We start from the raw sequence: 24,774 nt of genomic DNA, 5'->3' as shown, positions 1-24,774 counted from the left end.
TAACTAATTAAATACATTCTTTAGTGTACTCTTCAAGCTCACCATTAAAAGTTTTTCTTTTATTTGTGTATTGTTCCAGTAATCGCGAAAAGTTCGTTTTGTTTATATTTTGCAGCTTTGCCTAACTTTCTGAATGTGCATACTTAAAATTATACCGCAATCTTAAGTGCATTTGGTATAGGTGAACTAATTAAATATATTCATTAGTGTGCTCTTCAAGCTTACCACTAAAGGTTTTTCTTTTATTTATGTATTCTTCCACTTATCGTAAAAAGTTTGTTTTGGTTACATTCGGCTGTTTAGGCCTAATTTTTGATCGTGCATATTTACCGTTACACCACAAATTTAAGTGCATTTGGTAATAGTTTACTTACATATTAGTTTCCAAAACATATTTAGTGTCCTTTTGCATTTGTATTTAATATATTATCATTATCACTTAGTAAATCTCTGAACTAATTTCCAAACTACCATGGATACTAAGTGTGTGAGCTGCAGTAGGAAAGTTAGTTCAGGGGTTTTGTGCAGCTGTTGTGACAGGTGGTTTCATTGGGGAAATTGTAGCAGTGTGGGAATTGGTGAAGCAAACGAGACTCTTCCATTCTTTTGCAGGGTTTGCTCAAGAGATAGGATTATAGCTGAACAGGAGGAGAAAATTAGAGCCCTTCAGGCTGACTTGGACAGAGCAAGGGAGGAACTGAAGAGGTTTAGGGGGAGGGAGGGTAAACAGCGGTGGGAAGTGGTAGCTGGGAACAGGGGCCACAGAAAGAGGACAGTGTCTGACAGTTTCCCAATTGTCACAACCAATAGATTTGCCTTGCTACCACAGTTAAGTAAGGAAGAGGCTCCAGTAGAAGTAGATGTAGTTAAGATGCAACAGAATCTCAAAAAAAAAAAGTAGAAAGTGAGAGGAAAGTTCTGTTGCTAGGTAGCAGCCATGGAAGAGGTGTGGGCCAGATTTTGCAGGAAAAATTAGGTGACAGGTACCAGGTCACAAACTTTTTCAAGCCAAGTGCTTGTCTTAGCCAGGTGGTAGAGGATATAGGTTCCTTGTGCAAGGGTTTCACAAAGCAGGATCATGTGATGATAGTGGGTGAAGTGGGAAACAGTATTGATAGGGATCAGGGCTACAGTATTGAGTGTGACCTGGTGAAAATAGCCTTGGCAACAACCCATACCAATGTTGGGCTGGTGCCTGCTTTCGTGCGGCATGATCAGCCCCAGTTGAACTGCTCTGTCAGGAGGGTAAATATGGAGTTGGATCAATTGCGTAGGGCGCCCACTCTGTCAGACATTGGATTGGTTCCTGTCGAGGCTATTGATGGGGGGGATTTCACAAGCCTACACCACGATAGGAAAGGGAAAACTGGCAGGGTTGTTAGCGAAATCCTTAAGGGGGGACACTAGTACTCATGGATGTACCTCTTTTTAGACTAATATCAGTGTCCAATGAGAAGTTCAGGCAGGCAGGTGATAAAGACGTCCAAAACTCACAAAATTCTCACAACAGGAAAGTAAATAATAATGTTACCATATTTAACCAAAATATTGGTGGATTAAAGAAAAAAGTAGATTCTCACAAAAGTAAAGCAAAAATAATGTAACCATTTTTCACCAAAATATCCCGGGATTGAAGAATAAAGTAGATGAGCTCCTGGTTTGTTCAGATGACATTGAATCTTATAATGTAATAGATATACTATGCCTGTCTGAGCATCACATTGTGTCTGATATGGAAAAGGTAAATATCAGTGGTTATGAACTAGCTCCACATATGAGTAGAGAGAATAAGATGAGAGGAGGAGTTGCCATATATGTCAAAAGTTATCACTGTGTAGAAAGCTTAGATACTAAAACATTTTGTCTAGAGCAACATATAGAAGCATATGCCTGTCAACACAAACTGAAGGAGGGCTCTTTTATAATTGAAACAGTATATAGGTCCCCTTCAGGAAACTTTCATTTATTCCTGGAAAACTTGGATGCCTTCTTGTGCTACGTCAGATAGGGGAAAGCAAATCATTATTTGTGGGGACTTCAATGTTGATTCACTGAAAGAGTGTAGTAGGAAGAATGACCTGTAAGTCTTGCTCGGTTCTTTCAATTTGACAACTGTCATTAATTTTCCTACTCGGGCAGTAAAGGACAGCAGCACATTGATAGATAACACTTTGATAGCCCAAGATAGGTTTAAAAACATAAATTCTTGTCCTGTTGAGAATGGCCTTTCTGATCATGATGCTCAGCTAGTTACGGTATATGACATAGCTCCATTCAGTAATTCAAAACTAACCTCCAAAGTTGTGCGTTCAATTAATGACTCAACAATTAGAAATTTCAGAGAAAATCATCAGCAGTTAGACTGGGATGAGGTGTACAAGGAACCCGATGCTAATTTAAAATATAGCTTATTTCATGATACACTTGTAAGAGAATTTGAAAACTGTTTCCCCAAGAAAGTAGTTAAATCTAATTATAAGAAACCATGGGCTTACTAAAGGAATAAAAATATCTTGTAACCACAAAAGGGAACTGTATCCAACAACAAGAAAGAGTAAGGACCCAGAAACAGCCAAATATTATAAAAACTACTGTGCTACATTAAGAAAGGTTATTACAAGGTCCAGAAGCATGTGCATCATGTATGAGATTAATACCTCTGATAACAAAATCATAACAAATGACTCTGAACACTATGGGACTTAACATCTATCGTCATCAGTCCCCAAGAACTTAGAACTACTTAAACCTAACTAACCCAAGGACAACACACAACACCCAGTCATCACGAGGCAGAGAAAATCCCTGACCCCGCTGGGACAAAATCATAACAATTTGGAATATTATTACAAGAGAGACAGGGCAACCAAAAGTACAGGATGAGGGCATCACCATCAAAGCGAATGTAAACTTGATAAACAACAAGCCGGAAGTTGAAAACATTTTGAATAATCATTTTTTAAATGTTGCAGAGAAAATAGGATCTAAATGTGCATTAGAAGAAGCAAGGCAGTTAATGGAAGAGGCCTTACCCACACCATTTGATACAATTGAAATTCCACCCACCTCTCCTTCTGAAATTAGGAAGATAATAAACTCTCTCAAGAATAAAAGCTCACACGGAATTGATGGCATTTCCAGCAGGATAATAAAAGCTTGTTCCCAAGAAATAAGTGGAATTCTTAGCCACTTATGTAACAGCTCTCTGAAGCAGGGTATTTTCCCAGATAGACTGAAGTATGCCATTTTAAACAGCTGCATAAAAAAGGGGATACGTCCGATGTCAATAACTACCGCCCAATCTCTCTTCTGACTGCCTTATCCAAAATTGTTGAAAAAGTAATGTATTGTAGAGTAGCTTCACACCTTTGTAAAAATAAAGTTTTAACAAAATGTCAGTTTGGTTTCCAGAAGGGTTTTTTAACGGAAAATGCTATATATGGTTTCACTAATGAAATATTAAATGCTCTGAGTAACCGGAAGTCACCTGTTGGGATTTTTTTTGATCTATCAAAGGCTTTTGATTGTGTAAATCATGGAATACTTCTATATAAGCTCAAGTACTGTGGTATGAATGGGACAGTGCTCAAATGGTTTAAATCATACCTAACTGGAAGAGAGCAGAAAGTTGAAATAAGCAGTTCACATAATATGCAAAAAACTGGGGATTTCTCAAACTGGGGAACAATCAAGAATGGGGTGCCACAAGGTTTGGTCTTGGGTCCTCTGCTGTTCTTAATGTATATTAATGACTTGCCATTCAATATTCACGAAGATGCACAGTTTGTACTTTTTGCCGATGATACAAGTATAGCTATCACACCCAACAGACAAGAATTAACTGGTGAAATTGTAAACGATGTTTTTCTGAAAATCTTTAAGTGGTTCTCTGCAAATGGGCTCTCATTAAACTTTGATAAAACACAGTATATATAGTTCCACACAGTAAATGGAATGACACCATTAATAAATATAGACTTCAATCAGAAATCGGTAGCTAAGGTAGAATATTCAAAATTTCTAGGTGTGTGTACTGATGAGGGGTTGAACTGGAAAAAAACACACTGAGGATCTGCTGAAACATTTGAGTTCAGCTACTTATTCTATTAGGGTCATTGCAAATTTTGGCGATATACACTCCTGGAAATTGAAATAAGAACACCGTGAATCCATTGTCCCAGGAAGGGGAAACTTTATTGACACATTCCTGGGGTCAGATACATCACATGATCACACTGACAGAACCACAGGCACATAGACACAGGCAACAGAGCATGCACAATGTCGGCACTAGTACAGTGTATATCCACCTTTCGCAGCAATGCAGGCTGCTATTCTCCCATGGAGACGATCGTAGAGATGCTGGATGTAGTCCTGTGGAACGGCTTGCCATGCCATTTCCACCTGGCGCCTCAGTTGGACCAGCGTTCGTGCTGGACGTGCAGACCGCGTGAGACGACGCTTCATCCAGTCCCAAACATGCTCAATGGGGGACAGATCCGGAGATCTTGCTGGCCAGGGTAGTTGACTTACACCTTCTAGAGCACGTTGGGTGGCACGGGATACATGCGGACGTGCATTGTCCTGTTGGAACAGCAAGTTCCCTTGCCGGTCTAGGAATGGTAGAACGATGGGTTCGATGACGGTTTGGATGTACCGTGCACTATTCAGTGTCCCCTCGACGATCACCAGTGGTGTACGGCCAGTGTAGGAGATCGCTCCCCACACCATGATGCCGGGTGTTGGCCCTGTGTGCCTCGGTCGTATGCAGTCCTGATTGTGGCGCTCACCTGCACGGCGCCAAACACGCATACGACCATCATTGGCACCAAGGCAGAAGCGACTCTCATCGCTGAAGACGACACGTCTCCATTCGTCCCTCCATTCACGCCTGTCGCGACACCACTGGAGGCGGGCTGCACGATGTTGGGGCGTGAGCGGAAGACGGCCTAACGGTGTGCGGGACCGTAGCCCAGCTTCATGGAGACGGTTGCGAATGGTCCTCGCCGATACCCCAGGAGCAACAGTGTCCCTAATTTGCTGGGAAGTGGCGGTGCGGTCCCCTATGGCACTGCGTAGGATCCTACGGTCTTGGCGTGCATCCGTGCGTCGCTGCGGTCCGGTCCCAGGTCGACGGGCACGTGCACCTTCCGCCGACCACTGGCGACAACATCGATGTAGTGGAGACCTCACGCCCCACGTGTTGAGCAATTCGGCGGTACGTCCACCCGGCCTCCCGCATGCCCACTATACGCCCTCGCTCAAAGTCCGTCAACTGCACATACGGTTCACGTCCACGCTGTCGCGGCATGCTACCAGTGTTAAAGACTGCGATGGAGCTCCGTATGCCACGGCAAACTGGCTGACACTGACGGCGGCGGTGCACAAATGCTGCGCAGCTAGCGCCATTCGACGGCCAACACCGCGGTTCCTGGTGTGTCCGCTGTGCCATGCGTGTGATCATTGCTTGTACAGCCCTCTCGCAGTGTCCGGAGCAAGTATGGTGGGTCTGACACACCAGTGTCAATGTGTTCTTTTTTCCATTTCCAGTAGTGTACATCTCAGTAAATTAGCTTACAACGCCTATTTTCATTCTCTGCTTTCGTATGGCATCATATTCTTGGGCAACTCATCATTGAGTAAAAGAGTGTTCATTGCACAAATGTGTGTAATCAGAATAATTGCTGGAGCTCATCCAAGATCATCCTGCAGACACTTATTTAAAGAGCTAGAGATCTTCACTGTAGCCTCACAATATATATATATATATATATTCACTCATGAAATTTGTCATTAACAATCCGAACAAATTCAAAAGTAATAGCAGTGTACATGGCTACAACACTAGGAGAAAGGATGATCTTCACTACTCAAGGTTAATTCTAACTTTGGCTTAGAAGGGGGTAAATTATGCTGCCGCAAAAGTCTTTGGTCACTTATCTAACAGCATCAAAAGTCTGACAGGTAGACATATAGCATTTAAAAGGAAATTAAAAGAATTTCTGAATGGCAACTCCTTCTACTCATTAGATGAATGAATTTTTGGATATAGTAAGTGGGTAATTGCCCCCCCCCCCCCACAAAAAAAAATTTAGAGTCATGTTATATCTTGTATAGACACCTTTTATTACCCTGACATGTTCCACATCATTACGAAGTGTCATACTCATGATCTATGGAACAAGTACTAATCTAATCTAATCACCCAACAATGAAATTTACTAAACAACCACAATGGAGCCATTACAAAGCAGACTAGCCAGGCTGAGAGCCAGATATGGCAACCATGTCCTAAACAAAAGACCAGACATGGAAGACATTATCACAGTAAACTATAGAATAAACAGGAAGCCTAAGTTCAAATACACAACACCCTCCCACACAATCGCACACAACACAGCAAAAATGTACCCCAATCTCGCTCCCATCTTTGCACCAATGACAACACACACCACCATCCTCCCGCACCTAGACGAAAGAACACATGAATAAAACACAAACACTACCATACACACAAGAACATGGCCCCTTAAAAGAACTGACAAGCACATACTAAATAAAATCCAGATTCTTTTCCACACCCCGCTCCCTCGCTCTGCGCTCTAATAAAGAAGAAAAACACTGATTGTAAATGTACAGTTACATGTGGCAAACGAGAAGAAATAGTGCCATTATATATTGATGCCATCCTTCCAACTACCTATTTAAAGTATAATGTCCTCTTATTATTATTATTGTTCCTCTTTTTATTTCAGCTCCCTGTGTTTTGTGTCTACCTAGTTTCCTTTGAAAAAATTAAAACTGTAACATACATGTGTTGTAACTATGGCTGAAAAGGTCAAATAGCAAGCCCTCAAACAGCCCACTCTGCCCCCTCAGGGCAGAGAATGAAGAGGGGAAAAAATGCCTGGTAGGGATGACACGAAACACAGTACATATGTAATAGGGGTGAAGTGGTATATATAACGAAAAACGGTACAGATTTCACCATATGGGAAAGCAGGATAACAGACATAAATAACGTTAATGTTTTCAAAGGCCAAACTCGCAACACAAAAGTCAATATTGGACTCTGTAAGGAATATGCCCTCCTTGGACACTAATGCACACTTTGCATTCATTATTTGTGCAGACTACCAAACTTTTGAGGAGTCCTTAGTGGATACTGTCCTACTGGTCTCTCAAGGCAGTTTTCAGTTCTTGCACAGTTCAGGGAATGTGTGTTCATTGAGAAACACGTCTGCCGAGGGAATCCCAGGCATGCTTTATAGGGTTTATGTCCAGAGTGTCACAGACCATTTCCAATATTTTTATTTTCCAGTGTGTCCAACATCCAGTGGTGCTGTGTGGGTGGGCATTGTCATCCATAAACAGGAAGTTGGGATCTACTGCACCTCTAAATAGACGGGCATGATCCAGGATGATCTCCTGGTAATACTGCTATGCTTAACAGTACCTTATGCAAAAATATGGAGTGGTTTTTGGTCATTGTGCATAATGCCAATGTCTGCCCGCACCATTAGGCCTAGGCTATACTGAAGACATTCATGAACATTCTGCAATTTTTAACATGTTCCCTTGTCTCTCCACGGTAACTAATCGCCAGAATCAATTGCCACAGTGAAGAGAGATTCGTCAGAGGACATCACTCTGGACCACTGTCGCTGACACAAATCAGCATGCTCTCTACACAAACAAACCCTTTCTCAATGATGGCATGGTTGAAACGGGATGCATTTAACAGACTTCTGAGCATACAAATCATCCTGATTTAATCACCATGAAATAGTTGTGACAGAAACATGTGTACTGATAATGGTTGCAAGTTTCTGCAGCAATCCATCTAGGATTGCAATGTCTGTTTCTTTTCACCACTAGGGCTATGTATCAATCCTCTTTCAGTGTGGTGGTCCATCTACAACCACCAGCATTCTGTCACGTAGTATTTCCCCCTTCAGAATCCTTTTTTAATTGCAAGATGACATTTTCAGACACACCCATTACTAAGACCAGAGTAGTGACAATTTGACCAGTTTTCAGCTGTCCAACTGCTCATCCATAATGATAAGCATTCAAATGATGTCTTGCAGACATGTTGCCATACCACAGCAAAGTTGCACTGATTGGTTCCACAACAATCTTCATCAAACACCTTACTGCATGAACTGTCAAATACATAGAGTGTTTGTGCACAGGTTTTGCTGCAGTTAACATGTTTTGCACTCTAAATTTACTTTTATTAGTGCTGGTCGGGTGTTCTGTAGCAGTTGTCAGTTGTTCTGTAGCAAGTCTCAGTTACTCCTTACCAGTTGTCAAGCACTGTAAGAGGCAAAAACAGTCTCAAATATTGAGTGATCACTGTGAAAGACTTGGAGACACTGCGTACCTACCTGAGAAAGTGTTATTAGCAGCTGACACAGTTTGACAGGGCCCTCACTGTGGATTTATATTTGACCGGTTGCTCGAATCGCTTAACTGCAGTTAACATGTTTTGCACTCTAAATTTACTTTTATTAGTGCTGGTCGGGTGTTCTGTAGCAGTTGTCAGTTGTTCTGTAGCAAGTCTCAGTTACTCCTTACCAGTTGTCAAGCACTGTAAGAGGCAAAAACAGTCTCAAATATTGAGTGATCACTGTGAAAGACTTGGAGACACTGCGTACCTACCTGAGAAAGTGTTATTAGCAGCTGACACAGTTTGACAGGGCCCTCACTGTGGATTTATATTTGACCGGTTGCTCGAATCGCTTAACATCCATATTTGTGGGGCATTAAGATGTGGCAGTGATTCGATGTTGGACATCATGGGGACATGATGGCTGAAATACTCGTCATCAAGATTGCAGTCACCTGTGTCTAACAGCAAGGGTGCACCAAGCACACTGTACCCCCTTCACATCTACACCTGCCATCTGAGAACAACATTCTGTATCATCTTGCAACACTGACTGGAGTCTGTCAGCAGAGAGACTACAGAATTGCCATGCCATTTGTAGGCTGCCATTAACATCAAAACAGACATAACTGCATTTGGATTGATCCTGTGACTGGGAAGCATGAACTGATGAATGCTGTTGATTGTGTTCAGAGATGAATCATGGTTATGCACTGTCCTGAATATCTATCTTTACCAAGTATGGCAGTGAGCTGGGAAAAGTCTCAAGGTCTCAATCTTCCAGTGTATTGAAGAGGCACAGTGGTGTTACTCCTGATGCCACAATGTGGGGAGTCATTGGGTGTGACTACAGGTCACAACTGGTAGTAGCTGATGGAACTCCGATGGCACAACAATATTGTCACGGACATCCTAAGTCCTCATGCGATCTCTCTCATGTGGTAGTATTGTGGTTCCATTTTTCACCAAGACAATGCCCATCAACATATGGCACACATCTGCATGATATTCAGGCACTGCCATCGCCATCCAGATCCATGCATCTGTTCCTTATAGAACATGTGTGGAACCAGATCGGACATCAGCTCTGTCCCAGTGCCAGTACCTTCGACATTAAGGACCAGTTACAGGAGTTGTGGGCCAACTTGCCTCAAGATAGGATACGGACAGCTTTATGACACCCTTCCCAACTGAATCAGTGCATGCATCTAAGCCATAGGGGGGGGGGGGGGGGGGGGGGGGTGAAACATCATGCTGATTGTGTGGTCATGATGCCACATTCTTTGCAAATTTGACTCAATTTTGTAATTGTCGAAATGACATCACACAGCCTCTCGGCACATGAAATTCCATTTCATTTAGTCCTCCTTTTCTGGGCACTTAACTTTTTTGTCAGGCAGTGTGCATGCCCCCCCCCCCCCCCCCCCCCCCCCCACACACACACACACACTGAAATATCCTTGGCTTTGTCCAAGCTGCAATATTTTGCTTGGAGTATAGTTGTTTCAATGGCAACTACATTTATTCCAAAACTCTGTCTTTTGGATGAATTTTCACCAAAAAAGGCCTAAGAACCACATCAGAAATCACGTGGATGGAGAGTGCTTTGGTCAGGCTGGATGCTTCTGGCTATTAGCCATGCAAGTAGTCTATGACCAAAAGCAGAAGCGTTCAGATGCAAACAATGCTATGCATAGTGGGAGAGAGTGAGGGGTGATGCATAAATCACATAAGAGTGTGAACATTTCTGGGGGATTTTTCCAAGCTCAGCATGAATATGTTCCACAGAATGATTCAGCCAGGACTCAAAATGACATGTTCTTCACACTAGCATGAGAATCAACATCAGCAATGTGGCCAATGTCAACCTCAATTTTATAATTAATGAGACTGTCCAAAACATACGGTGATATTTTTTAGATATTTCCTCAAAGAGTCCAAATTACATGTGATATTGCTGAATACCCTACTACTCTTAAAAATGCCAGTTACACAGCAATGTTCCCAAGGAGGTCTGTACCAGCTCTGACATTCACCTCCTGTGAGCAATAAAATCTTCCTGGTCTTCTTAAAACTTGCTTCCTGACTAAGTTTGCTTCTTATGCCCCGTATTGTTGAGACACGAAGTTTCAGCAAATATATAATGTATGCTCTGCACCAGTGATTCTCTCTCTCTCTCTCTCTCTCTCTCTCTCTCTCTCCCACACACACACACACACACACACACACACACATTGCTTCCCACCAGATACTTTTGTTAATTCTCAGACTACCTGAATAAACCCCTGCTTATTTTTCAAAGCTGTAAAGTCAATTTCTTAAAATAATTTTCATTTCCTCCTTTATGTTTCCAGATTACCTGTTTCAATGCTGTCAAACATCAATGCACAGCACATGAGGACTGAGCTTTTTTTAAGTGGCAGCCTCCTATGCTGGACACGGACATGGATGCAGACATTTGTTAAAACAAGTAATCTAGAAACATAAATGTGTCTTTGTACAAAAATGGAACTTATTTTAAGAAATAAGTAAGAATGTTGTAAGTCACTAAAAATCATTTGAATTACTTAGTCTAAAAGGAATCAGTCACAGAGAGGTATAGGGAGTAAACTATGCAACAAGAAAAATTAATAGTTTATTTCAGACAAGTTAACTAAAACAAACTGACTTGGACATATTGCATTAATTAATGTTACATCCCATTACAGATGCAATCAGGGTAAATAAACTTAAGAATGATTTTGTGGTAATGCAGAATACAATTTGCATCACCACCTTGGAAGGAATAATATCCATTTTTGAAGTCCAAACAGGTAACAGGGGTTTTGGTTCAAAAATACCATGGCTACAAATTTATTTGGTACTCAACATATTTACAAGTCTACAGATATATTACACATTAATATGGAAACAGGTTCCTGCGGGAATACTGAGACACTGAAATGCAACAACATGTTATATATAGACATTAAATAACCAGTTAACACACGTTACACAATGCACTTCCAAGCAGATGGCACTATTCTTCTTCACTGCTAGAGCTGCTGGAGGAGGAACTTGAATGGAAGCCATGGAACGCCTTCTTTGCAGCATATGCACCAATCCCAACACCAGCTATCGGCAATCCATACTTCAGAGCTTTCTTATAGGCTTTTTTATTTGATTTTGCTGCCTTCTTCTGAAATTGAGGAACAAAAATGGTTGGAAGGCAAATCCCAGTAATCAGTTCATTCTGAATGTTCAACAAGATAAGATGGAAAAAGAACCCTCAGGTCTAGAATTTGTCATAAAACAATGTGCTGTTTTATTGTGGTTATCACTAAAGGAGTCATTTCACAGCTTAGCACAGAATTTCAAAGCTGGTACCCACCTCAAGAAGATGAACCTACCAGTATTGAACTTCCATGGAAGTCTTGGTGAATACTTAATTAGCCAGATTTTGATCTAAAGGTAAAGCTTTCTTCAAGCTGAATGCTGGTTTGAAGACTGTGATGCTTTATTGGGCATGGTTCAGTTGCAGGTGACATGCCACAGCCTTCCCTCGATGTTCAAACTGACTAAGGGTTCTGTGCATGGCCGAAAAAGGTTTGTGGTGCGTTTATCAGTACGTTGTCACAGAACAGCCATGGGCAGTCAACAAACATAAAGCTGAGCTTCAGGTCAACTCTTCAAGATCAAAAATTGATAACTATCAGTGAAGGTAGTTTCGGACATAAATATGCAAATTTCCATGCAAGAAGCCATATTTGTATACCACACAGTGGTGCACAACCAGAGTTTTCAGTCCACAGACTGCACCACTGAAATGATTAAATCACTGTGCAATAAGAAGTTTTTAAGCTCACAGACAAAAACCAACCAATCATCACAAATGTAACTGAGCATTTATTGTGGAACAAGTAATGAAGGAACTGCAAGAAGCACTGCTTATTTCAGTGATAATAGATTCTTCCAGCCATGCGGACTACAAATAGGTTTCATTAGTGGTTAAAATTTACCATCTATATAAAGGAATCATAATGAGAGTGCTGAATTTAGTGAACTTCAGTGTTGACAGTGCACAGCATTTATCTTCCCTCTTTGAGGTGTAGGAAAAAAGGTTGTAGCTATTTCAGCTGACAACACAAAAACTAACTATGCAGAAAAGAAAAGGAAGTGGCAAGTAAAGAGTGAAAATAATTTAACAGGTGCAAGATGTCCTGCCCATATTGTGCACAATGCTGTCCAAGCTGGTGCAAGATGGCCGACACACTGCCATACTGGTCATAATTGGCAAAATCTGCCAACATTTCCATTTTTATTCTGCACACGTTAAAAAACTAAAATTATTCTATGAGCAATTAGGTGGTATACAAAAAGCTTTTAGGTCATAGTAAAACCAGACGTTTATTCCATGCACCTGTTGTTAAGAGTCATTTACGTTTTCCAGCATTAAAATTCTATTTCCTGTCTCTTGAAAAGTGTCTTATCATCTTGAAGATTTTCTTTTTTCAAAAATCTGCTCTCCTCCATCATCCTTCAGTCCTTTCAATCCACTTCAGAATTTACTCCAACAATATTCTGTGCTTTGAAAAAATATAACAATAATTGAGTTTGTAGACAAAATAAAGTAATTCATAAAAATAAATACACTCTAAGACAAAGACAGTTGCATCAGAAGGACTTATCCAAATGCGATGGAAATCGTTAGATGTGATGTAGGTGTACAGACAAATAAAAGATTACAGTTTAAGAAAACTAGGCTGATTGATTCAAGATAAAGAGCCTGACAAATTGGGCAAGCCAATAACGAGTTGGTTCGCCTCTGGCCTTTATGAAATCAGTTACTTGGCTTGGCACTGACTGACAGTTGTTGGATATCCTCTTGAGGGATATCATGCCAAATTCTACCCAATTGGCACAATAGAGCACCAGAACCCAGAGCTGGTTGGAGGGTTGTGCCAATAACACTCCCAACATTCTTAGTTGAGGAGAGATCCAGTGACATTACCAGCCAAGGTAGGGTTTGGCAAGTACTAAGACAAGCAGCAGAAACTCTCACCGTGTGTGGGCGGGCATTATCCTGCTGAACTATAGGCCCAGGATGGATTGTTATGAAGGGTAACAAAACGGGATGTCGAATATTGTCGACTTACCACTTTGCTGTGATGGGGCTCTGGATGACAGTTAAAGGGGCTCTGCTATGATGCAAAATTACACCACTGACCATGATTCCTGGTTGTCAGTCTCAGTTCAAAGGAGACCACCTCTGAAGACAATTCTACACCAGCCAATGAGATTCCAGGCCGAATGTGCTTGACAACATTGTAAATGGAATGGCCTTATTGGTGTACAGAGGTCAATGGTAGTTGGCACAATGAGTGCTGTGAGCTCAGCCCCTTTTCTGCTGGTTGCCTATTAAAGGTCCTTGTGATCAGTGAAGCAACAGTTGCACATCAGATTGACGAGTGCCTCTCTGACGATTGTTTGGTTCTCACATTCATTCGTGTGTCCAGGTCAACCGCTTACTTTTTGACACTGTGTTTGATCATGGTTCTACCATTCCTGCCAACATCAGCAAATAGCAGCATTGCTCCTATTCAAACATCAAACAATTCATCGATTACTCCAACTGGCTTCGCTGAGTCCAATTACATGTCCTTGCTCAAATGCTATCATCTGCATATATGGTTTACATGCATGTCTGTGAGGCACAGTTAATGTCCAACTGAGTACACGAATGAAATTCAAAAAGACTTTACGCCCAGGTATTGACATGTCTCCTGCTTACTATCCTTGGTCAGTTTAACAATATCAAAACAGTTTTTCATGCCTGCATTGGATATATATGGAACTACTTTATCCCATAGACTGAATTGCAGTAAATAAAACCATCAACTGGATTAGTGTATAATTGTGTAAAATTTAGTGTCGTGGACTTCACTGTGGATGAGGGATGTCTCCACAACATCCTTTCTTCCAGGAACGTTAGTCCCACAAGGTATGTTGGAGAATTTCTATTAAGTTTGGAAAGCAGTAGATGTACTGGCTAAAGTAAAGCTGTGAGGATGGGTTGTGAGTATTACTTGGGTAGCTCAAGTGAGTAACCTAGATGCCACTAAATGTATTTCTTGTAGATTTCGAGTTGAGCACACTGTCATATAGATTTTTTCAGCACCTGTATGATGGAATAGGTTTCAGATGCAAAACCCATGTGCAGTTGTAAACGCCGCTAACTACATGTTCTCCTCAGGAGCAAAGCCTGCTAAATGTCCAAGGTCTGCAAAACCTGCCCAGTTCTACAGGTATGGCAGTCACTGTCCCATATCCAGATGCACAGCACACCAACTGACATCAGACTTACCAATCTAGACATTCAAACTTAGTTTCAGTTCATTGGAATTGAAGGGATATCTTACTTATTCACAGTTAGGTTGGCTGCACTGTAGCAAATGTGTACACAACAGTGAAGCTCTCACTGCCGACACATTTTTGAAATATACGCTGATAGTCACAGTTCAGCTGATCAGCAGGGTGCATGTTAACATATTTACATGCATTTTTTGAAGAAAATGAGTGATTTTTTGGACGGTTTAAATGCAGAAGACTGTACAAATGAAGTAGGGGTAATTGAAATAGTAGGAATTCTGCAAGAAATCGAACCTGTAGTAGCAGAAAATAACCAGAATGAGACTGAGGATGATGGTCTCCCCTGGGAAAGGAAGTGGCGTCCTTATCAGTGGGAAAAAATAAATAAATAATAAAAATAAAAATGTTTCCAAAACAGTAAGGTAAGAACATGGAAAAGTATTATTAAAGCAATGTTAGGCAACGAAAACTGTCCTGACACTAATTGTTATGGCATACACGAAAGGCTTACTGTAAGTAGCTGGTAACTGGCATTTCCAGATTCAAAAAGCCAAAAAAATTATTTTCACAAAAAGCAAAAACAAGAAGATTTGTCTCGTTCATGGAGAGCTCTTCTACAATTTTGAAGCTGGAGAGAGGAAGAACATCCCGAAGAAGGGAAAAAAATTCAGCCAAGGAAATGCCCCAACCCCAATCACAGCAGGTGTAGAACTCTCAGAGGCTAAACTTGAAGATGTCAAAAAGTGTTTAGAGCTCCACTTTAGTGAAGACTGGGTGACCAATGACAAACTCAAATTCTACACTGAGGTGTTACACAGGCAGGAAGGCACTTCTAGAATCACTCCTGCCACTGCCAACCCTCAGAAGGAGGAACAAGCCAGAAGTGATTTTGAGTTGATGGACGGTGTTGAGGTCAATGTCACTTAAAAGAAATTTTCAGCCAGTCTCAATTTCTAGAATTTTTTGTTGCTGTTTTAACTAAGATGCAACCTTCCACCACTTTTATAATTTTCCAAAATTTTATCAATGTTTTAGTAACATACAATTTGGATCTTACGGCATTTCCTACAATTTTCTACATTTGTACAACATATGTTTTGATGTCAAAGCACGGTGGTGTATTTTTTTTTTTAAAAACACAAAGTTGAACATTTATTTCTGTTCTCTTTTTGACATTAAATAAGTCAGTTTGTCCTGGTAAAATAGTGCACCTTCATATCTTCGTATTTTTATATGCCAGTTTTGTAGAATTGTCAGACTTCTCTTTGAAATAAAAGTTAATCTGTTTATATGTGCAATAATTAAATTCCATCCTTCTGTCACTCCCAACATATTACCAAATAGCAGGGTTCGTAACTGAATGTTTGTTTCATAATTGGACAGATACGTTTGCAAAACCTGCTAACTGCATAAATCGGGTGCAAAAACCGCTAAATCAACATTTTATTTATGATTTTAACATCTAAAACTTCAAGACAGATTTCAGCGATTAACACTGAGTAATTAATTATTTTTTATTTATTTTTGAAAAAGAAATAAAGTCTTTAATAGTTTAGATGGGATGAGTTTTTCGTCATTACCTCAATTTCGCTTATCATACGATTAGCAGCTTTTGCATCTGGGCTACTAAATTAGTAGAGCAGTTGCCCATAGAAGGCAAAGGTCATAGGTTCAATTCCTGGTCCTGCATACAGTTCTAACCTGCCAAGAAATTTCATATCAGTGCACACTCTGCTGCAGAGTGGAAAATTCATTCAGGTAACAAATTTCTGGAGCATGGAAGCAGTGGTGCACCCTATTGTTACTCATTCAGTCATTTGGTATCAAGTTCAACTTCACAGGCCAACTGAAGTCAGCATCTTAACTGATTGTATAAAAGTGTCTATTGCTAGAAGATGACACACAATGAGATGAAAAATGACGCAAATACAGACTTAATAAATTACAGTAAATGACATACTGGAAAACTATTACATTATAGGCTTAATCCTGTTTTTATGTCATGTAAATGATTTACCCTTAAGTATAACTTCCCATTCAGTTTTATTTGCTGATGACACATCTGTACTCATTGAAAGTGAAACCACAGAACAAATTCTTCAAAGAGAAACTAATACCCTATACAGCTTAGAGCAATAATTTGATCTAAATGGGATAATAATGTCTACTGATTTCACTGGGGGTGCTGGGTGAAATATAACTAAACAGAAAAAAATATGAGTATCATGATCAACAGCAAATGAATCGGCAAACTTCAGTTACTTTTCGTTTCTTGCTACAGCAAAACCTGACTGTCTACCCAATCCAATTTTGTTAAATCTAGAAGCCAGTTTTTAGTGTTCTATGATTGTGAATGGATAATTTTGTGTATTAATTTCTTTGATGATTGTAAATTCTTTGCTGCTTATATTTGCACCATTAGGCACACCACCATCTTTGTCACTTATGCTAGACAATCGGCTAATAGTTTAGTTCAGTTTATAACCAGATATCAAGTGGCAAAAAAAAGTGTTTTTTCATATAAATAGGCTTAAATTAAACATTCCAAATAAAAATAATTATCATGGCAATCAAATTTAAAGACAAATTTATCAATTCACAGTTTTAACATCAATACTGTCCTACATACATGACAGAGACACAAGAAAAACTGTTTATCACAGCTACTTCAACTGTGATGTAAGATACGGAATTATATTTTGGGGAAATACAAGCAGTGCAAATATAATATCATTAATACATAAAAACTATTATTAAAATATGTATAATATTACACCTAGTGATTCTTGCTGACCACTATTTATGGAAATAAATATTTTAACTATTCTGTGTATTTACATTTATGAACAGTTCACCTTTATGCATAACAGCTCAGAATTATTTTGTTAGTTCCTCTAAGAGACTCAAATGTCTAAATATAAATACTTTAGTTAAGACAGAACTGCTGTTCAGTACTTACCTCTAGGATTCGAAATATGTAGTACTGTCAGTAACACACACTTGAAAGTAAAAATGACACACACCCTAGCTCCCAGAATTAACAGTTTCCTCCCTGGGGGAGGGGGGTGGGGGGAGGGGGGAGGGGGGGGGGGAGATATTCAATAAGATTAAAAAGTAAGTGAAGGGGGGGGATTATAAAATTCTTTGCCTGTGGACTCCAGCTGACCAATTTCCACTGAGATTATTGGGTGTTACAATTTTATAAGCAGCAGATAAACATAATGTGTGTGTTCTGACTACATTTACCATTTTTAATTGTTATCAATGCTTAATTACAATCAATATAAATTAACTTTACATAAAATATCTGAAATATAATTAAATTTTAAACACAGTAATACTGTGTACACATTTCGCTATGAGATAAGCAATATGCCAATCCTTCATCTGCAGCACTCATTGTCAATCTGAGGTTATGTTGTCTTGCGTAATACTTTTCCTTTCTCTTGTTGCACTGTCATGTAATAAATGGAAATTATTAAAATATTTTTCCCTCTATACAGAAACTGAAATATGCCATCACCATTCTGAAAATTGATATAGCCTTTTACCTTATACATTAAAGAAGTTCTGTTACTTCTACAAACGTTACTTGCTAAACTAAACTTCTCTAGTGTTTTTAAGGATGTCAGTACAGACTTTTGCAAGCCAATGTTATTTTAGGCAGAGGACTATATTATTTCTCCCTTCTGACAGAAAAATCTGTAGATTATCAGTTTCAGTCTATCTGCCAATTATCAGTTTCAGTCTATATGCCAGTTAGACGCTTTGTATGTAAAGTATTTCTGTTTAAGGGCATCAAAAATTTGCTTTTACTTTTACCTATAGTTTCAAGAACAGCTTATCACATATTTTTAATTCACACAACCAAGCTATGTGTGTGCCTGAACAAGACTTCTAATAAAGAGAATGACACTTAATGAATTATTCCTTTAGGCAGAAAGAACACGAACCTATGGTCAGCAAGGGCACCCGTTCCCGAGGACAAGGGTGGTCCGCAGCCCTGCCCTAGCTCTCTGGGAAAGGAAAAAAATATAGTGTGTATTCAGATGTTTTTCTTTCAAGAAAATGATTTCAAAGTCAGTATTATGCAGCTTTTTAAAGGGTTTGAGCTGGAACTTTTTTTATGACTACTCACAAGTCGCCATTTGTCTTTCAAAACATTAAAAATACTCCACAGCCTCCACCTCCTCCCCCCACAAACCACTGTATGGGTGCCCTTGATGGTCAGAAAAAAGTACAGGAACAAGTCTAGTAATAAATAAGAAAGAAGGAATGTAGGTAAGCTGTTATGAAGCTATTATGATAAACATAGTGATCACTTTATCGCAGCCAAGAAAGATACAGATACAACCCCAATAACACTCATACAACTTTGTGTGACTACTAGATTTGCAGATGATGGAATTAAAAGAATGTACGATGAGATAAAAGAAATTATTCAGTAGCTGAGGAAGATGAAAATTTAATTGTGATTGGGGAGAGGAATTTTATAGTAGCCAAAGGAAGAGAAGGTAGAGTAGTACGACAACATGGACTGGGGGAAAGAAATGAAAGGGGAAGCCACCCAGTACAATTTTATACAGTGCACTATTCAATCATTGGTTTAAGAATTATATAAGAAGGCTGTATATGTGGAAGAGCCACTGGAAGTTTCAAATAAATTTCATTTGGTAACACAGAGATTTCAAAATCAGATTTGAAACTGCAAAACACTTCCTGTGGACTCTCATCATAGGTTTTCAGTTACGTGCTACAGATTAAAAATGAAGACATTTCAAAATGTTATGAAATTAAGGAAATGGGCCCAGGATAAATTAAAAGAACGAGAGGGCGTCAAGAGTTTCAAAGGGAGCATTAGGGAAAGACTGATTGACAAACAAGAGAAAGGAATCAACAGAAGGCGAATGGATAGCTTTGAGACGTGAAATAATCTGGCAGCAGAGCATAAATATGCAAAAAGACAAAGCCCAATAGAAATCCTAGCATGACACAAGAAATACTGAATGTAATTGATGGAAGGAGAAAATTTAACAAGACATCAAATCGAGAAGGAGACAAGTGGTAAAGACATCAAAAAATGAGACTGACAGAAAGTGCAAAATGATAAAGCAGGAATGGCTAGAAGAGAAATGCGAAGCTGCATAAGCACTTCACTTACAGGAAAACTATAGAAATCTTCAGAAACAGCAAAGCAGCTGTGTGAATAAAAGAGCTCTGGTATCAAGCCAATATTGAACAACTAAGAAAAGGTTGAAAGTTGGAAGAAATATACAGAATGGCTATACAATGGAAACAGCTTCAAGAAAGTATTATGGAAGAGGAAGAGCAAAATAGATGATGTTGAGATGGGAAATATGATATTGTGAGAAGAAAATGACAGAGCACCGAAAGACTGAAGTCAAAACAAGGTCACTTGAGGAGTATGTTTCCTAAGAATTATTGAGATCCCTTGGAGGATCAACCATACATAACAAAACTATCCACCTAGTATGCAAGATATATGAGACAAGCACAATATCCTCAAGACTTCAGGAAGATAAGTCCTCACAGATGTAAATATTACTGAAACATTAGCTTAAAAAATCGTGATTGCAACATCTTCACACAAATTATTCAAGAAAGTGTAGAAAACCTCTCAGAAGGCAGCCTTGACGAAGATTGGTTTGAGTTCTAGAGAAATGTAGGAAGACTGAGGCAATCATACTGACTCTATGACTTATCTAAGAAGATAGGTTCAAGAAAGGTAAACCTAAGTTTACAGCATTTGCAGAGCGCTTCTGAAATTGTTGACTGGAATACATGTTTCAGAATTCTGAATGTGTCAGGCATAAAACTCAGGGAGCAAAAGGTTATCTACAACTTGTACAGACTGCAATTGTAAGAACTGGACATAAAAAGGAGGCAGTATTTGATAACAGATTGTGGTAAGGTTGCAACCTAGGCCCAGTGTTATTCAGTTTGTACAAATGAAAACTTTGTGGATAAGAGATGACAAAGGTCTCGGAAGAGCAGCTGAACGGATTGGATAATATATGACCCTCAACAAGTGTTATGGAATACCGTCAAATTAAATCAGGCAGAGCCGAGGGAATTATATCTGGAAATAAGACAACAGAAAGAATAAATTAGTTTTGCTCTCTGTACAGGAAAATAACTGATGATGACTGAAGTCAGATGAAAAATCTTGATTGGATTACTACACAGGATAGAGTAGCATGGAGAGCTGCATCAAACCAGTCTCAGGACTGAAGACCACTACCACAACAACAACAACGACTGAAGTAGAGAGGATGCAAAATGCAGACTGGCAATAGCAAGAAAACCATTTCTGAAATACAGAAATTTGTTGACATCGAATATAAATTTAAATGTCAGAAAGTCTGGTCTGAAGGTATGTACGGTTGATTAATGGTTCAGGTAAGCTTGTAAAATGTGGTGCTACCAAAAAATGAAAAAATTAGTTGGGAACATAGGATAACTAATGAGGAAGGACTGAATCGGATTTGAAAGACAATATACTGACAGCACAACTTAACTAAGTAAAGGGATTGTCAATATGATAATAGAGTGAACTGTGTTGGATAAAAATTATAGAGGGAGAACAAGGCTTGACTAAAGTAGTAAACCTGTTCAAGAGAAAGTTGGCTGCAATATTTATGTGAACATGAAAAGGCTTGTTCAAAGTAGCCTAGTGTGGAACACTGTGTCAAATCAGTTTTTAGACTTTAGACCACACCAACAACAACATTCCTTTAGACAGCTTATCAACTCCATCACTAACATTTAGATTTGCCTTTTTATTAATAATTTTATGCATCAGTGCACATCGAAGAAGGTTGACTGGTTCAAATATTTGCATAGTTTATTTAATACAGACATTAGAATAGATATAAAGAGAGACGCACATTTAGCAGCTGCTAACAGAACACTTCAGAACTTGTGAAAAATTCGAAGGAAAACAATTGCTCAGCATCAACTTAAATATAATGGCAGTATTATTTCAGACATCATCATCTAAATGCTGTGCCCTGTTGCTAAAATTTTCTCTCTGCCCATTTTCAACAACGTCTCACTTTCACAGCCATACAGGAGCTCACTTCAAATTGATGTCCTGACAAACCCTTTCTTTTCCTTTTTCTTTCTGTACTAAACTATTTGTCATCTTTCAATGAAAGCATGCTCAGCTGATGCAATTTTTTGTGATTCCCATAGTGCATTTCTCCACTGTGATTAAGGTGCATAAATAACAATCATCAACTTTTTTCTATTTTGTTACTTTCCATTTTGATGTCAGATGAAAAATCTTCATTGGATTACTGCACAGTTTTACTTTTAAGTTCAAACTTTTCATAATTTCTGAAAACTTAGAAGGCATCATCTGTATGTGTCTCTTATTGTTAGCTATTAAGGCAATATCATATCAGCAAATCTTATGCAGTGTATGGGAACACTATTCACTTTAACTTCAGAGATGTTATCCCCTGGAGATCCTCATAGTTTTTTCCAAGAAAAGTTTAAAAATGAATACTACAATAATGAACAGCCTTTTCTTACCCATTTTCTGATGTTGGCTTTAGATTGTTCATCATTAATATGTATCATTGAACTTTGGTTTTTGTATGTTTTATACTGTTCCTGCATAGGTGCGTTTCTTTCATGGTCTTGAAAAGTCAAATTGCTTTTATGGGTCAAAAACATATATGTAATTATCTCAATTTAATTTCAACTTTCTATCTAGTAAGCTCTTGGGATGCTATTTTTTGTGTAAAACTAAAATTTTGCATTTTATTCTATTTTTTATGCATGTGAAATTACGTTTATTGTTCTGCAATTGAAACAGTCTGCTGTATTCCCCCCTTTTTTGTGAATGAGTATCATCATGTTCTCTACAATATCATCTGAGGAGATACACAACATGACTTTATAATTTTGATAAGTACACCTGCTTTGAAGCAGGGATGTAAATGGAGATACAGCGTTCTTGTCCTGTTTTGGCGGCATGTCTTCGAGAATAGAAACAATCCTCAAAAAGCATGACATCAAGTGTGTTTTCTGGCCACCAGCAAAATTGAGGAATTTATTGTGCTCGGTCAAAGACGACCTTGGCCTTAGGAAACATAGCATGTATAAAAAAATCCCATGCCAATGTGGAAAATCTTATATTGGACAGACATGCTGAACTGTGCAAGAACGTTGCATCGAACACAGTCATACACACCAGGGGCAACCTGATAAATCAGCGGTAGCAGAGCATTGCCTGGACACAGGACATCGTAAGCTTTATGAACATATGGAAATTTTATCCCTAGCGTCATCTTTCTGGGACTGTGTTGTTAAGAAGGCCATACATATCCATATGGTGGACAATCTTATCAACAGGAATGCAGGTTTTCAACTAAGCACCGCCTGGAATCCAGCACTGGCTGCCATTAAATCAAAAACAGGGAAAACAAGAACTTCCAATTTATCAAGTGACGCAATGCACAACTGAGATTTAGTTCAGACTTTAACTGCAGGAACATCCGGTAGCACAGTGATTGCCAATAGCGCAAGCGTGGATGGCCTTTCTGCAGCCAGGGGCGCCGATTTCCTCCAACTGTGAGCATCTTCCCGCACACGTGTATTGCCTGCTCCTGGCATGATAAATTCTGACACCGCCACGCAATTATCATCGGTTGTGCCCTGCAGCAGTGACAGCAGCAGCTACCACCACCTTCTTTCATTATTCTAATGTACTATATGTTTGATCTTTTAGTATATCCCTTCTTATTGGTGGTTCTTGAATTTTTTCAATATGCATCTTGTTGCATTGAGCTTACTGTTTCAGATAGAGTTTATTAAGTTTCTATACTAACTGTTCACTAATATGAAATCAGGTTGGTACTTTCTGTTATCACTCTGAGCTTTGCGTATGTGCCACCTCCTTTTATGCACTTGAGAGATTGTGTTTGTTGTTGCCATGTCATGATCCTCACAAAACCTAAGTATACACTCTTCTCTGTTACTGGAGAATCCTTATCCAAATCTACTTGCTGTCCTTTCAAGATAACTCCCTACTACAGTGTTGAAATCCCTCTTTATGATTATATTGCCCTTTTATTTTATTTTTATTAAGTCTTCTACGTTTTCACTTTTTTTTTCTTTTTTTTCCAATCTCATATTCATCCTATGCAAAAGCAGAAAAATGGTTGGTGGGTTTAGCTGAAAATATGATTATTAGTAATGTATCATTTACATGACAGATGTTCATAGCATTACCATCCACTTTTTGCCAGAATGATTGCTACCCCATTCCTGCCTGGTACTTCTCCTCTACTGTAGATTATTCTCTTTAAATCACTGTTGAAATCTTCATGCCTTTGCCATCTGGTTTCCACAGACCTAAAATGTCAATCTTGCTGTTACACACTGAAGAGCCAAAGAAACTAGTACACCTGTGTGTAGGACTCCTGCAAGCATGCAGAAGTCCCGCAGCACGACTTGGCATGGGCTCGACTAATGTCTGAAGTAGTGCTGCAGGGAACTGACACCATTAATCTTGCAGGGCTGTCCATAAATCCGTTAAGAGTATGAGGGGGTAGATATCTCTTCTGAACAGCATGTTGCAAGGCATCTCAGATATGCTCAATAATGTTCATATCTGGGGAGTTTGGTGGCCAGCGGAAGTGTTTAAACTCAGAAGATTGTTCCTGGAGCCACTGCATAGCAATTCTGGATGTGTGGGGTGTTGTGTTGCCCTGCTGGAATTGCCCAAGTCCGTTGGAATGCTCAATGGACATGAACGGATGCAGTTGATCAGACATGATACTTATGTATGTGTCTGTTAGATATGTGTGTAGGTGTCTCAAGGGTTCCATATCACTCCAATTCCATGCACCACACCATTACAGAGCCTCCACCAGCTTGAACAGTCCCATGTTGACATGCAGAGTCAATGAATTCATGAGGTTGTCTCCATACTTGTATATGTCCATCCGTCTGATACAACTTGAAACGAGACTCGTACAACCAGTAAACATGTTTCCAGTCAC

At 39.4% G+C, this 24,774-nt stretch overlaps 1 protein-coding gene across 6 annotated transcripts in view; it reads right to left on the bottom strand.

The window, feature by feature from the left end:
* Positions 1–11,215: 11,215 nt before the first annotated feature.
* The window catches only part of LOC126259423 (galectin-4-like), a 136,032-nt gene continuing 122,473 nt past the window's right edge, over positions 11,216–24,774 (bottom strand). For all 6 annotated transcript variants that reach the window (XM_049956213.1, XM_049956210.1, XM_049956214.1 and 3 more), the window contains one exon: positions 11,216–11,570. In XM_049956213.1, coding sequence (XP_049812170.1) covers positions 11,412–11,570 — 159 coding nt within the window. In that variant the 3' untranslated portion in view covers positions 11,216–11,411. The remainder of the gene's footprint in view (positions 11,571–24,774) is intronic.

This window comes from Schistocerca nitens, chromosome 5 (assembly GCF_023898315.1).
Source record: "Schistocerca nitens isolate TAMUIC-IGC-003100 chromosome 5, iqSchNite1.1, whole genome shotgun sequence".
Taxonomy (NCBI): domain Eukaryota; kingdom Metazoa; phylum Arthropoda; class Insecta; order Orthoptera; family Acrididae; genus Schistocerca; species Schistocerca nitens.
The sequence above is the reverse complement of the archived record's forward strand: the minus strand, read 5'-3'. Positions and strand labels throughout refer to the sequence as shown.